Source organism: Neovison vison, chromosome 6 (assembly GCF_020171115.1).
Source record: "Neovison vison isolate M4711 chromosome 6, ASM_NN_V1, whole genome shotgun sequence".
Lineage (NCBI taxonomy): Eukaryota > Metazoa > Chordata > Mammalia > Carnivora > Mustelidae > Neogale > Neogale vison.
This window is the reverse complement of record NC_058096.1, coordinates 117,331,127-117,346,987: the sequence shown is the minus strand read 5'-3', so window position 1 is coordinate 117,346,987 and position 15,861 is coordinate 117,331,127. Positions and strand designations below refer to the sequence as shown.

Sequence of the window (15,861 nt, the reverse complement as noted above, 5' to 3'; positions counted from 1 at the left end):
AATGCTCAAGTTTTCTTAATGGCTCAAATACTGTTAAGTAACTGGCTCCAGGTTCAACTTCAGCAGTTGGTAATTAAATAGGTCAAATGCCTATCAAAAAAGACCAGTATCTAGAAGAATACCAGGCAGCAATCAATAAAAATGTGACAAATGTGGCTAGATATAAAAAGCCAGTTAAAGCATTATTAAGACATGCTGAAACACAAAGCTGCAAAAGCACAAGCTAACAAGTATTAGTACGATTATTTTAAAAATTAATAATAAATATATGGAAAGAAAAACATGACAGAATTTATTATACACCAAACCATTTTTAGCAGCCTCTGGTGCACAGAGGATTTCATTTTCTTATGTCAAATATTTCTGCAAATATTTTTAAACAAACTATCTTACTATGTTTCTATCTCTATTCTAACTAGTTCTTTTCTTTCCTTATTTTATTAGGGTTATTATGGTATTTTCATTTGCCTAGGTAACAAGTCCAATTCCCAAGAAAGTTATTAAATAAAGATAGAAACACCTGCCTTGAAACCTGAACTTGCTACTTCTAATCTCTTTTTCTATATGGTAACAATGTAAGTTTGGGCATTCACAACATCTCTGAACAATAGTTCGCTGAACTCTAAAGTGAGTATTAGCTCCAAATATTAAAGAACAAACCCTAGTTGTCTCATATACGATAGGATAAGAATCCATGCTCCTATGGCATTTCACAATATTATCATGTCTGTGAATGTGCCTTTTTAAAATTATGCAATTTGAAAATAAGATTATTATTATTACCCATTCTTATGGAATACATGAGGGTCTTTCAAAGAAAGGAAGAAAGAATATATTAAATAGTTTTAAACTATTAATATCATAATGTGTTTAGAACAGGAGTACTTCTCAAATTTAATTTCATCAGTTCTGTGGCAAAAGGCTATAGTTAGAAGACTGTCATCTGCCTCTATATTTGCTTACCTCTCAAAGATAATGCCTCAAAAGGAAAGGCAATCTCGTGAAACACAGAAACAGAAGCCATTATTGCTGGCTGATTCTAGTTCTGAGACAGTAAAAGCTCAAAATGAACTTGGGAAAACTGCCAGAAAGCAAGGACATGCTCAAAAACTCAGGCAGTCATGTCAAAAGGACCCAGACCCTTCAAGGGATTCCCCAAATGTGGAGTAATTTGAGTAACCTATAAACTGAATAAATAAAAATCTCTCAGTCACTAATTTAGTGATAAGTTTTTTTTTAAGATTTTATTTATTTATTTGAGAGAGATCACAAGTAGGCAGAGAGGCAGGCAGAGAGAGAGAGGAGAAGGAAGCAGGCTCCCTGCTGAGCAGAGAGCCCGATGTGGGGCTCGATCCCAAGAGCTTGAGATCATGACCTGAGCCGAAGGCAGAGGCTTAACCCTCTGAGCCACCCAGGCGCCCCATTAGTGATCATTTTTTAAAAGGAGAGAGAGCAACAGAGCACTCAGTTGGTTAGGTGTCTGAATTTGGCTCAGGTCATGATTTCAGGATCCTGGGACTGGGCTGCGTTGCCCTCCACACTCTGTGGGGAGTCTGCTTCTCCCTCTCTCCCTCTGCCCCACCCTCCACTCGTGTGCTCTCTCAAATAAATAAGTAAAATCTTTAAAAAAAAAAAAAAGAGCAACAAAAAAGGAAAAAACTTAATAGCCAATTTTGAAAGGGAATACTGCACAAACTTTTACTCTATATACTAGCATTAAAAGAAAATACAAGCTTTACCCTGCTCATCTTTTCTTTCCTTTTTTAAATGACATTTACTTTTTGAAGAGACCACATCAGCTGTCTTACAGAATACCACATATTCTGGGGGTATAGCTCAGTGGCAGAGCATTTGACTGCAGAATACCACATATTCTATATTTATTGAATTTGTCTCCTCACACTAAGTCATTCCACAAAGTCCTATATTTCCAGTAACAGGAAGTTAGACATAAAGGATGATTAGACTTATTTTTGGTAGGTAAACTTCATAATGATATACTGAATTTCATACTGTATCCCACCAGGAAGTGCACACCATTCCATTGTAGAGGTATGGTATGTTTTTTCTTTGTAATTATTAAGTATCTGTAGGCAGGCACTTCAGCAACTCATATTGAATACATTTTTATCTGACTGACTCATTAATGATCTTTCCCTGAATCACTTATTTCATTAGGTTTCAAAATATTGATTCCCCACACCCCAATTTTATCATCTCATTTGTATTTATTAGCGGTTATTCTTCTGTAAAAGAATACTTTTCCCTGGAAAAGGAAAAGGAACCTTTACAAGGGCAGGGTAAAAAGCTTATTTATCTGGGGACAGTAGTAAAAATGAATTGAAGAGAAAATAAAATATTATTAATTTTGTTTGTAGTAATAACAGTACTAGGGTTATTTACATAGGAGAATGTTTAACTTTTTTTTTTTTTAATTTATTTGAAAGAGAGATTGAGACAGAGCACATGAGCAGGGGGAGAGGCAGAGGAAAAAGCAGACTCCCTACTGAGCAGGGAGCCCGACGAGGTGCTTGATCCTGGGACTCGGGATCATGATCTGAGCTGAAGGCAGATGTCAACTAACTGAGCCACCCAGACATCAGGATGTTTGACTATTCTTACTCATTGGAAACATATACTGAAGTTTTCATAGTTTAAGTGCTTGATGAATGGAGCTAATTTTCACATAATGTACAAAAATACACATACACAAAGAAAGCAAATATGACAAAATGTTAGTAATTGTTGACTCTATAGATATTCGGAGGTTTGCTGTACTATATGGACATTGTACTATTCCCTTGATTTTATTGGAGTTGGAAAATTTTTATGATAAAGCTAGAAAAAAATATAGCCACCGTTAGCCTGTTACATAATTACAGTATGGAAAGAACCAAAATTCTCACTTCATTTGGTAATAGCTACTACATACAAGTACTACATATATTTTAGTAAACACAAGTCTCTAGCCTGAAGGACAGCCTAGTAGAGACCAAAATAACACAAAATCTGTAATTTCACAGCATTTAATTACAATACTGATGAGTATTATCAAGCAGAAGCAGAAAGTACTATAACACAGGCTCTGATAATCTGAGAGGTAAAGAAAGGCTCCTACCAGGAAGTGACCACATAGTTATCCTTAATTCTCTTGTAGTGATCTCCATCTTACTCTCACAACCCATTTCCAATCTGTCCCAAATACTCATGTTCTACTTTAAAATATCCATAATTCAGCCACTTAGCACCTCCATTATCACCACTCTGGTTCACGCCTACATGCATCCTTAACTGGATCACTGAGACAGACTCCTTAACAGGTCTCCTGCTTCTACTCTTACCACAAACTATTTTCAATAAAACAGCCTAAGCGATCCTTTTAAAGATTAGGTTAAATGTCATTCCTCCAGTCCAAAACCCTGAAGAAGCTTTACATGATCTGCCTCTGCCTTACCCTCTGACCTCATCTCCCACTACTCTTTCCCTTACTTAATACCTTCTAAACATACTGGCCATCTTGCTATTTCTCATACAATTCAGCCTTATGCCTTATAATCTTTGCACTGATTATTTCCCCAAATAGCTGCATCAACTTCTAACTCTCTGTACAAATACCATGTTCTTTAAAATCAGGCCTATCATGAATAACCCTAATAAAAACTGCGAAGTGGGGCACCTGGGGGGCTCAGTGGGTTAAGCCGCTGCCTTCAGCTCAGGTCATGATCTCAGGGTCCTGGGATCAAGTCCCGCATTGGGCTCTCTGCTCAGCAGGTAGCCTGCTTCCTCCTCTCTCTCTCTCTGCCTGCCTCTCTGCCTACTTGTGATCTCTCTCTGTCAAATAAATAAATAAAATCTTTAAAAAAAAACAACTGCCAAGTGTACAGGAATGTACTTTGTAAAATTGCAAAGGAATATGACATTCCTGATACACCTCACTCAGCTCTCTCTTTTTTTCCCTTCCATATCACTTACCGCCTTCTAACATACTAAATAATTTATTGTTTATTACCAGCATGGCCACTAGAATATATGCTCCATGAGTACAAGGATCTTTGCCTTTATTCAAGCCCATTGTTCAATGTGTGATACATACCAGATGCTCAATTATTTGTTGGAAGAACTGACATTTAAAATAAAATGCTAAACTGGGACGCCTGGGTGGCTCAGTTGGTTGGACGACTGCCTCCGGCTCAGTGATCCTGGAGTCCCAGGATCGAGTCCCACATCAGGCTCCCAGCTCCATGGGGAGCCTGCTTCGCTCTCTGACCTTCTCCTCGCTCATGCTCTCTCTCACTGTCTCTCTCTCTCAAATAAATAAATAAATAATCTTTAAAATAAAATGCTAAAAATAAGCAAGAGTTGGCAAGAAAGAACTTCCTATGCAGAGGAATTATGTGGGGACCCTGAACGAAGAGGAACCAGTAGCCAAAGAATCAAAGAGTTTTACAAGAGTGGAAAAACAGGCAGTGGTCAAATAATTAGAATTTCTGAGTCTCTTTAGAGATCTCCCACTTCATTCTGAGAGGAACAGAAAGCCAATGAAGGGTAATGAAATGATTTGCATTTTATAAAAACAATCTTGGAGGCAAAGTGGTCATAAATGGAAAAGGTGCAAGTGTGAACAGATAGGCCAAAGAGACCATTACAATAATCTAGACAAGAAATGAGGGTTGTTTAGACTAAAGTGCAAGAATGGAGATGCACTGTAATGCTAATTCATGTGAAATTTTGCAAATTTTGCAATATGGATTACAGATGTAAATGTGAAAAATGAAAAAAAAGTTTTTAACAAATAATTAAGTAGGATAACTTTATGACTTTGAAGCTGAAAAACATTTCAGTAGGCATAAAGAGCATTAACCATTAACCATATATTAGATTTAAGAAATAATAAAAAGGTATCATTAGTAAAAGCATGCCTCAGAGTGGGAGAAAATGTATATTATACATATATCCAACAAAGGAATCATATCCAGATAGAGATCTCCTACAGATCAATAAGATGAAAAACAATGGGGGGGATGAGAAACTTAAATAGACATTTCACAAAAGATAGCAAAATGAATAAACATATGAAAAGGTGTTAACTATTAATCTTGATAAGATAAGGAAAATGCAAATACAACAATATGAAGTACCATCGCACACCTACTGAAATAGTTTAAATTATTAATAAAAGGAATGGTAATAAAATTATTAATAAATAATTAAATAAAATAAATAATTATAAATAAATAAAAATAATAAAAGCAATGGTAAACTTGTAAAACAACCAAAACTTGCATGTACTGGTTGTAATTATAAAAATCAGGCATAACCATTTTGCCAAACTGCTGTTATTATGTTCCAAAATTAAACATAAGCATATCATTTTCACAACCGGGTATATAAATAACAGAAACACATACACAGGTACACCAAAAAATACACATATACACATAAAAAATATACACATAAAAAATATGCACCAAAAATATGCACCAAAAATATACATGGTTCTACCATAACATTTTGAAAAAGCAAATATGTTCCAATACGATTGACATATTAGGGAACAACGGTAGCTAATTTCATGTTTGCTGGAGTCCAATCTCGTCCATGTGAAACACTAGGTGAGAACAGAAAATTGCACCCAGATGAAACAAACCATAGAGAAATACACAGAAACACACATTTCAGACCTTAGCTTATTGAATGTTAGGATTCACAGCCACCCACACCTGTTAATAACCCTACATCCAATTTCAGATAAATTCCTGGGCCAGCACTGGGCAATAACTCACAAGTTGAACCTTAACACACACTCCTGTAAGTAGGTTTAGAAATTGTGCTGCCATTTTTATCAAGATATTATCTTTTTTTATATGTTACTCACCAAGTTTTGAGCTTTGAGTCTCTAACTCCATTTTCTACATAAGCCCTATAGTTTTTACTACACAATTTTGCATTTTGAAGTGATTTTTAAGAACATATATGTTGTGCTATGGCAGAACTTACTATAAAATAATGTTTAAAGCAGCACTAACACAAAACTGAAAACAACACAAATAGCCATCACCAGAATGGATAAATATACTGCAGTATATCTACAATGGAATATTATACAGCACAAAGAAGAAAAAAAGCTTCCACTCTTGGAGGAAATTCTCAAATATAAGAAAAAAGTTAGACGTTAAGAGAGTACATACTGTATGAATCTGTTAAATTATAGTTTTAGAAGAGGCAAAACTCATCCATGGTGTTAGAAACCAGGATGGTTCTTTGAAGAACAGGATACAGGTAGTGACTAGGAAAGGTACAAGGAAGATTTCTTTTGTAAAATGAGACATAATGTACATACCAGGAAAATTTACCAAATATTAAAACATACAATTCACTGGTGTTCAGTATATTCAGAGTTGTATAACCACCATCACTATCTAATTCCAGAACCCATTAGCAGTCATTCCATTTTTTTTTTCTTGACTGGGTATATCCACAATGCAGTAATTCATCAAGCTATATATTTATGATTTGCGTAGTTTTATGTATAAATACTACACAGTACAATGTTCAGATTCAACCGGGTGGACTGAATACATGCTTTTTACTATCTCCTGAAATTTTACTTAAATTAAAGCAGATAGAATTTTTTTAAAGCACTAAATCAAAAGGTCAAAGAGAAGGGAAAAGAATCTATATTCCCTACTCAGAGAATTTCCTTCCCCTGAAGATGAACTCAGAAGTGCTGAAACATGGAGCTTAGAGATAGCAAAGATAACTGAAAATGAGTACATTACTGAAAAGACTAAGTGTGTATTCTTCTAAATATATACCTGACAATATTTTCTTTTTACAGTCATATTATACCTCCTGATATGTAATCACTTAATAACATAGAGAAGATATGGAATCTATATTTTTATGACTGCTTTTTCATATTGCATTAAGTGGCTGTACCATAATGTGTTTATCCAATTTCCTTTTTTATACAATTTTTTAAAGTAATCTCTACACCCAATGTGGGGCTTGAACTCACGACCTCAAGATCAAGAGCTGGATACTCTACTGAGCCAGCCAGGCATCCTTAACCAGTTTCTTACTGATAATAATTTACTGTTGATTTTTATGAATATTACAAATAATACTACAACGAACATGTATATATATATATATACATATATACATATATATATAAATACATATTAATTTGTGTAATTATATCTGGAACATATAGCTAGATCAAAGGATATGAATATATATACTGTTGTCTTGCAGAAAGGTTGCACCACTGTACCTCCTACCTACAGTATAAGAGTTTATTTCTTCACATTTAATTAATCTTTGACAATCAAATTAGTTAAAATACTCCCCTTGTCAATTTGATATGCATGCTTTTGAAGTGAGGTTGAGCATCTCTTCAAAGGCTTACTTGGTCCATTGGTAATTCTTTTTCTCTAAACTGCCCATTCACTTCCTTTGGTCACTTTTCTATTGAATGTTGATGTGTTTCTTACTGTTCTGTAAAGAGGTTTTTTTGAGTTGAGAGGGGGGGAAATTAGTCCCTTTTTATAAATGTAACAAATTCCCCCATTTCTCAATTGTTTAATGTACCTATTCAAGATATAATTCTCTAATTAAACTTCAAATAATCAAACTTTGTGATGATCACAAAGAAATTCCACAAAGTCAGCATTCTTTTTTCTTTCCTTACATTTTACTAAGTGGAGCACAACGCAGGGCTTGAACTCATGACCACGAGATTGAGACCTGAGCTGAGATCAAGAGTCTGACTGAGCTACTCAGGTGCCCCCAAACTCAGCCTTCTTAACCTTTTAATTCTTCTGGATTTTGATTGCTGTCATGCTTAGAAAAGCTCTTCCTATCCAAAAATCATTAAAATGATGATTTTTATGGTTTCACGTCAAAAAAAAAAAACAAGCCTTTGACTCTTTGGTGTGCTTGCAATGTACTATCAAAAACAGAACTGCCATAGGCGGAATGTGTCCCCCCACCAAAAAAAATTCACATGTTGAAATGCTAAACTCCAATGCGATGGTATTAGGAGGTGGGGACTTTGGGAGGTCACTGGGCCATAAGGGAGGCTTTGTGAATGGGATTAGTGTCCTTATGAAAGTGTCCTTATAAAAGAGACTATGGTAAGCTCTCTCACCCTTCCTCAACATGAGCCCACTAAGAAAAGGGCCAACTAGGAACCAGGAAAGTGTATCTACCTGTGACCTGATCTTGGACTGCCCAGGTTCCACACTGTGAGAAATAAATTTGTTGTTTATAGGCTACTCAATCTGTGATACTCTGTTACAGGAGCCCAAAAGGACTAAAATAGGATACTGCATCCTTTTCTGTTGGAATTTTTCATTAAATCAGACAATTTCTCCTACTCTTGCCTCTTGGTTCCTTTTGAGTACTCTTCCTTACCATCTCTAAAATTCACTCTTATTTTAGGATAGATTTGTTTCCGTAAAAATGACATGCGCTCATTATTTTTTTTAAGTATCAGATAAAAGTACTAAAAAGAAAAAAGTCCCCATCACCCAGAAACAATCATTAATATTATGCAAACATTATTCCGAACAATATACTAGGTATATGTTCAAAATAGAAGACAGATATACCAAACACAAAAAAGTTCTAAGAAAATGGGATACTGGGGCGCCTGGGTGGCTCAGTGGGTTAAAGCCTCTGCCTTTGGCTCAGGTCATGATCCCAGGGTCCCGGGATCAAGCCCTGATTGGGCACTCTGCTCAGCAGAGAGCCTGCTTCCTGCTCTCTCTCTGCCTGCCTCTCTGCCTACTTGTGTTCTCTGTCTGTCAAATAAATAAATCTTAAAAAAAAAAAAAAAATGGGATGCTGCCATGTCACTGCAAAAATAAATGGCATTGATTTTCATTTTACTACATCAGAAGAAATATAGGAAATGAAGTTACAAGGGCACAAATTAACTGACAAATGAAGATCTGGCAAGTTAGATCAGTTAATAACAAAACAAAAAGGACAAGAAAGAAAAGTGAACAAATGTTTTACAAGACAAAGATTTTCACTTTAAGTAAGAGAAGCATGCCCTGGAAATTGCTCTATCTCAAATACTTCTTTTGCAAAAAAAAAAAACCCTCTTTATGATAATCCTACAAAAGTGAACATGAAGTAAAAGAGATAGTAAGATTGTGTTGCATACAACTTTGTCACAAAAACATTACCTTTCTGTCTACTACCTACCTACTTATTTTAAGGTGAAGGAGGGGAGAGAAGAAGAGGAGGGAGAGAGAATCTTTAGCAGGCTCCACACCCAGTGCAGGGTCCAACTAGGGGCTGGATTTCACAACCCTGAGATCATGACCTGAACTAAAATCAAAAGTCAGACCCTTAACCAACTGAGCCACCCAGGTGCCCGCATTACCTTACTTTTTTATCCAAGAATTAGTGCACAAGTGCAATAATAACCTAAAATTTGTATGAGATAAAATATTTTCATGATTTTCATATTATTTTTTAAGTTATAGTCAAATAAAAACTTCCTCTACATTTGTTTTAATTTGGGTCAGTGGACTCTCTTCAACTACAAAACTTTAAATAAAGTGAATTAAAAGTTTGAGATCTCTTTTCAGTCCTAAACATTATCCTCCAAGTGTCTAAAGCAATCGAGTCAAATACCTCTTAGTCAAGTTTTCTGTCCAAATTAAGCATACATAAATGGGAAACAGGGGAATATACTTTCCTTCTACTCTCAAAAAAAGTAGAAATGAAACCTATAAACATTACAGGGGTTTTTTGTTTGTTTGTTTTTTAAGACCTTAGGACTGTCATCCATCCGTGTGTTTCAAAACTATTTACATTTTCAGGCAAGCATCTATCAGGGTATTCTATCCTCTCTACAAAACAGTACTTCTTTTGAACTAAACTTAGCTCACTATAGATTTGACACACACAGATCTTCCCTTCTTTAAAAAAATCTGGGACTTGATGGACACATCTCCATGATCCCATTACTAAGTTTAAATGTGAATGGGTGTAAATTCAAGCACACTAGGGCATTTTCATGTGCCAAGCCCTAAGCAACATTTTAATCATAATCCCTTCATAATCCCTTCTCATCCATTTTCCTAATTAGACCTCCCATTTATAGTCTGAAAATTCTTGTTCTCCTATTCTCCTTTAACATGTCCATACTACACCCTTTAGGAGATGCAGAAACCAGTACTGCAAAGGGTCTTTCTAAATACCAGTGCCTCACTTTACACAAGTTGAAATCTTCCGATACTCTTCTTTTTTTTCCCTTAAGATTTTATTTTTTTCCCTTAAGATTTTATTTTTAAGTAATCTCTACACCCAACATGGGGCTCTTGCTCATGACCCTGAGATCAAGAGTCACACGCTCCACTGACTGGGTTAACCAGGCACCCTTGAAATTTTCTAATACTACTCATAATGGAATTCAACGCCTTCCTGATCTTTCTGACTGAACTCTATATAGAAATTAACTTCCAAATGCAGTATTATCCACTTATTTAACCTTAATGAACATTTATTTTACTGGTTACATTGAGCCAGCCATTATCTAAACAATCTCCTATAAAAATAGGCAAATCAACTATAAGAACTCTATGCTTTATTCTCATAGTTGAACATAATCAATGAGACAATAGAAAACAATAGTTAAGTAATTAAATAAGAAACTCAATTCTCTTAAAATTTAACATGTCTCCTCAAATGCAAAATTTTTAAGCTAGGAAAATAAATGTGAAATAAAAACTGTACTAATAGTTAACATTAAAAAAAAATCTGTTTGGAATCGATCATAAGGGCAAATGATTTATCAACAAAAGGGAATGAAAATGGAAATGATCCAAGAGTGATTAAAAAAGAGATTAAAAAAAAAAAAAGACACAGAAACAATAAACATACAAGTGCAGAACAGGATCAGTAAAGAGAACCGTGATCTGTTACAAGGTCTGAAATCTAAGGGTAGACTTGCCCAAACTAGCTAAATAAGCTGGGTCAAGTCATTCCTTTTCTTTTGGATCTCGGTTTCCGAATCCTTAAAATGAAAAAGAGGGATCAGATGTGTTGCCTGTTTTAAAATTTTACAGTTCTATGTGACATAATATAAAAAAAGAAAACTCAGAAACTGTCTGCTTCATTACCAAAGGGTTGTCTGGTTGCTGCCCACCACTACTTTTCCCTGATTTATTACTCACCAAACAGAGGCTGATTCAATTTTCCAAGCACTTCTCTAGTACAAACTAGAAGGGACTAGAATCAAATTCAGTCAGACAACCACATTCAAATGACTAATGTTTGTCAGATAGAAGCCTCATTACAAAACGCTTCATATATCTCTGTTCTAACTCTACCAGCAACAGTACGTTACAACCAAAAAAAGAACATTACTAAAACAGTTCTTAAAACTTAAAGAAATACAGTTTTAACTACAGAAAAATGCTGAAACCAATGCTAACCTTAAGATTTACTGATCAGTCTTTAGTGAATTTTATTAATGCAAGTCAAATAAACAGAATTATTGGAGTATATGTAGCAATTAATCGGCCCAGCACAACAAAACTATATTCTATTTCTCAAAACAAACAAAAAACCAGAGCAAAATCACCTTTTCAAAATACAACTGCACTAAGGTATCTCATGCAAAGTGTTCTTTTAATAGTCTAAAGCCAAGTATTTCAGACCTCAAACCATTTACAACATGTTAAGAAAGGGGCACCAGAGATTCTGAGCTTCTCTCTTAAAAAATATTTGTAATCTCATGATATTTCCACATAATATCCATTTTAATAAAGTGAAAAAACTTAGCAGCCCCAATAAATTGATTATTAAAAAACAGCCTCAGGAAAAAATTTATCTTACCTCTACACTAGGGCTAAGGCTGCTTGGCAGTGTTTCTGAAGTCACAGTAGTGCTTGGAAGGCTGGAAATTTCCCAAGTATTCACAGGCTGTATTGGTTCAGACTGCTTTGAACGATCTATACATTTTGGATTATCCAGTAAGGTCACTTCATAAAATTCTTGAATATCTAGAAGAGAAGAAAAGAAAAAAAAAATCAAAGTATTTAGATTTTCTAATTAAACTATGCATTGCTGAAACAGCATTAACTCAAAAAGTAAAATAAGCCCAATCTTATAATGTACTTAAACAGTGAGTATTTTCTCATTTTATTTTGTCATAGTCACATCAGAACTTGCAGGGCATAGTGTAAAAGTCACAGGCTTTTTACACTTCAAAGTCAGTGCTGAGTTCAAATCTCTATTTCATCATAAATTAGCTGCCTGTTCAGGCAAGTTACTTAACCTCTGATAACTTGCCTCTTTATCATGTGAATTGTTAAAAGTACTGAGTATAATACATATGAAGAGCACAATGGCACCTAACAGGCTCCTAACCAACAGCAGCTAATATCACTACTATGAATTTTGAAGATGTGAGTCATTACTGATATTTTATCTTCATACCACCAATATCTCCTCAATATAAACCCCTCACATAGTTTTAACTGTCCTTCTAACCAACATGAACAAGAAAGTGAAATACTAAATTAAATATTTTATATTTTGGAAATAATCAATTAAACATAACAAAACTAAAAAATCCATGAATTTATTTAAAGTAGCACAGGACAATTTAAAAGATCAATTTACTTTGCTGTCAACTAGAATTATATAAACTTAGCATATTAACACTGATTTTTCATGCCATTCAGAAAGCTCTGAGTACAGTTACAAATGCTTAAGTTCACCACTATCAGTTCTTTATTCACCTAGTTGTGTATTTTGAGTTAGTTTTTTAAATGGGAGAAATTATTGTTTTAACAGCAAAGGTGGGAGAATATCCTATACAGAATCATGCACAATTTCAAGTAACATTTAAACAGAATAACTTTTACTTATTTCTATGATGAAAAGATTAATATGTCCTTTAAAAAAGTCAGAAAATAGTAGAGACAAAATAACTCCCTTTTAATAACCAGTAGAATTGTAAAACTTTCTAAGTAAAGAGCTCATAAAAACTAAATCAGCATAGTGAAGATAGTATCAACCCACTTTACAAGGTGTTAAGAATATTACTAGAGAAAATTGCATAGAAAAGTATTTTATAAAGCATGAGTTAAGTACAAAAAACTGTTCACATAACCATCGTGAAAAAAATTATTATAAACTCAAATTAAGAGCATCAGCTACAAAGTGTTCTTACCAAAAATTGCTTAACCTGAACCTAAATCAAAGCTTCAGAACCAACCTGCAGTTCACAGGAAATAAAGAGGCTAGAGAAACAAGTAAAATGACACCAAAAGAGCAAGGGGGAAAAAAACAGATTCAGAAGGGGACATTCCATAAGACAAATGGCCAGTTTCTTTACCAAGTCAATGTCATGAAAAGGAAGAGAAATTATTTGAGAAGAATTTTTTTTTTAAAATAAAGGAAATGAAAAAAACACAGCAATTAACTGCAATAAGTGAGGCTTCATTGGCAGGAAGGGGCAGGGGGATATAAAAGATATTGTGATAATTAGGGAAATTTAAATATGGACTATTTCCCAAAAATACTACAGATCTTTTTTTAGGAGATGTATATATATATATATATATGAGAATATGTATACATTTCTGTGGCAGGACATATACTTTTACATATATAAGAAACACATTTATTATACACAGAGGATATATATTCATAGATCTATAGAGAAGGAGAAATATCTTCTGCAAGAAAATAAAGATATCAGAGCTCCTAGTGTAATTATGCTCCCCAAAAGTGCTGAATATTGAGTAATTTGAGTAATTGGGTGATTACCAATCTCAAGGTAAATAGCCTACATCACTATAAAAAAACTTCATTATATTTTCCATTATTACAAGTGGAGTTTGAAATGTTTACCTTCTGTGACCTTTTATTCTACCCTTAACAGATATACTGCTCTATTATCCTTCAATAATATCTCTAACAAATATCTCTATCAGTACTGTCCAAAAGAACTTTCTACAGGGATGAAAATGTTCTATAGCTGCACTCTCCAATATGGTAGCCACTAGCTACACATGGCTATTAAGCACTAAAAATGTGACAAGTGTCACATTTTTGTGAGGAACTGATTTTATAATTTTATTTATGTATAATTAAATAGTCACAAACAGCTAGTAGTTATCATATAGGACAACAGAGATCTAGACTAGTATAATTTGGAGTAACATTTTACTATCTAGGAAGATCAAGGAATAAAATGCTCCCTATGTGAATTTTTCAAAAGTCCACTCACATCCTGCTACTTACTGTCAACTGAAATGCCTCATCTCTTAAAAAGTCCTTCTAATTTGCTGTACCTGAGCTCTTATGGACTGAATATGAATCAAATATTCATATTATTTTAACTATATCAGGCTTAAGACAACATAAACTGAGTAAACACTCATTAGAATGACTATTATCAACAAAACAGAAAACAACAGGCTTTGATGAGGATGTAGAGAAATTAAATCCCTGTCCACTTATTGGTAGGAATAGAAAATGATAAAATCATTGTGGAAAACAGTACAGTGATATCTCAAAATACTACAACATAAAATCACCTTTTGATCAAGCATGAGATTCTAGATATATGCCCAAAAGAAGTGAAAGCGGGGACTCAAACAGATTATGTGTACATCAATGAGCACAGCAGCATTATTCCCAGTATATAACAGGTGGAAACAACCCAAATATTCATTCACAGATGAATGGTTAAAAAACAAAATGTGGAACATACAAACAATGTAATACTACTCAACTTTTAAAAGGAACAAAATTCTGATACATTCTACAAAATGGATGGATGGATTTTGAAGACATTATGCTAAGTTTAGGGTATGTCAGACACACAAGAAAATATTGTATAATTCCACTTACATGAGGTACTAGAATAGTCAAATTTATAGAGGCAGGAAGAACAGTTGTTACTGGGGTAAGATAAGAATGGATTAAGGCGGGACTGAGTGAGGAGGAAATGGAGAGTTATTTTCTAACGAGTACAGAGTTTCAGTCTGGGATGATGAAAAGTTTCAGGAGACACAATGAGTGATGGTCACAAAATAATATGAATGTACTTAATGCCTCTGAACTGTACACTTAAAAAAATGATAAACTTTGTTACCTACATTTTATCACAATAAAATAATAAGCTGGATATGTCAGCTTATTATCATTTTCCTTTATTTATATTTTAAAGGAAAGTGATAATAAGCTTACATATCCAGCTTGTAAATATACACATCCCTTTAATTTTGACCAATATCCCATTTTGACCAACATTCCACACATTTTATTTAACTTGTCCACCACACTGCTTCATCTTTAGGGTATCTCAAAGACTATAAAGGTCAGTAACATAGGAATACCTCTTCAGAAATTAATTTCTCTATCACAAATTTACTCAGGTGTATCAGTAAAGATTTTTCAAAGCTGCACTTCATCAAAAAGGGTACTCTGGAAAAACTGGACAGAGCTTTTCTTATGAGTCCAAAGTACTCATATTTTATATTTCCCATAGTATCAGCAGTCATTGTTCTTTATAATCTACATTTTATATGTCAGAAGATAATTATATCACTGATCATAACCATAAAGATTTAGCAAAGATAAAAGATTATTACTGGGACAGGAGTGTTTCTACAATAACATTCTAAGATTCAAAACATTACTTTCTTTTCCTTTAGATTTTTCTTAAATTGGGGAGTATAATACTGAGTTCCATAAGCTAATGAGCCTAAAGTAAAATCGAAGCTACTACTATTAACAGAAGTCAAAAATAGAAAACAAAAACAAGTTCTAGTATAATCCCCATTTCTCCCAGTTCTTGAAAATCTGTTTAAAATGCTCAAG

At 34.1% G+C, this 15,861-nt stretch overlaps 1 protein-coding gene across 13 annotated transcripts in view; it reads right to left on the bottom strand.

Moving 5' to 3' along the window:
- The window catches only part of DLG1 (discs large MAGUK scaffold protein 1), a 263,928-nt gene that overhangs the window by 236,271 nt on the left and 11,796 nt on the right, over positions 1–15,861 (bottom strand). For all 13 annotated transcript variants that reach the window (XM_044252049.1, XM_044252050.1, XM_044252052.1 and 10 more), the window contains exon 4: positions 11,860–12,026. In XM_044252049.1, coding sequence (XP_044107984.1) covers positions 11,860–12,026 — 167 coding nt within the window. The remainder of the gene's footprint in view (positions 1–11,859; positions 12,027–15,861) is intronic.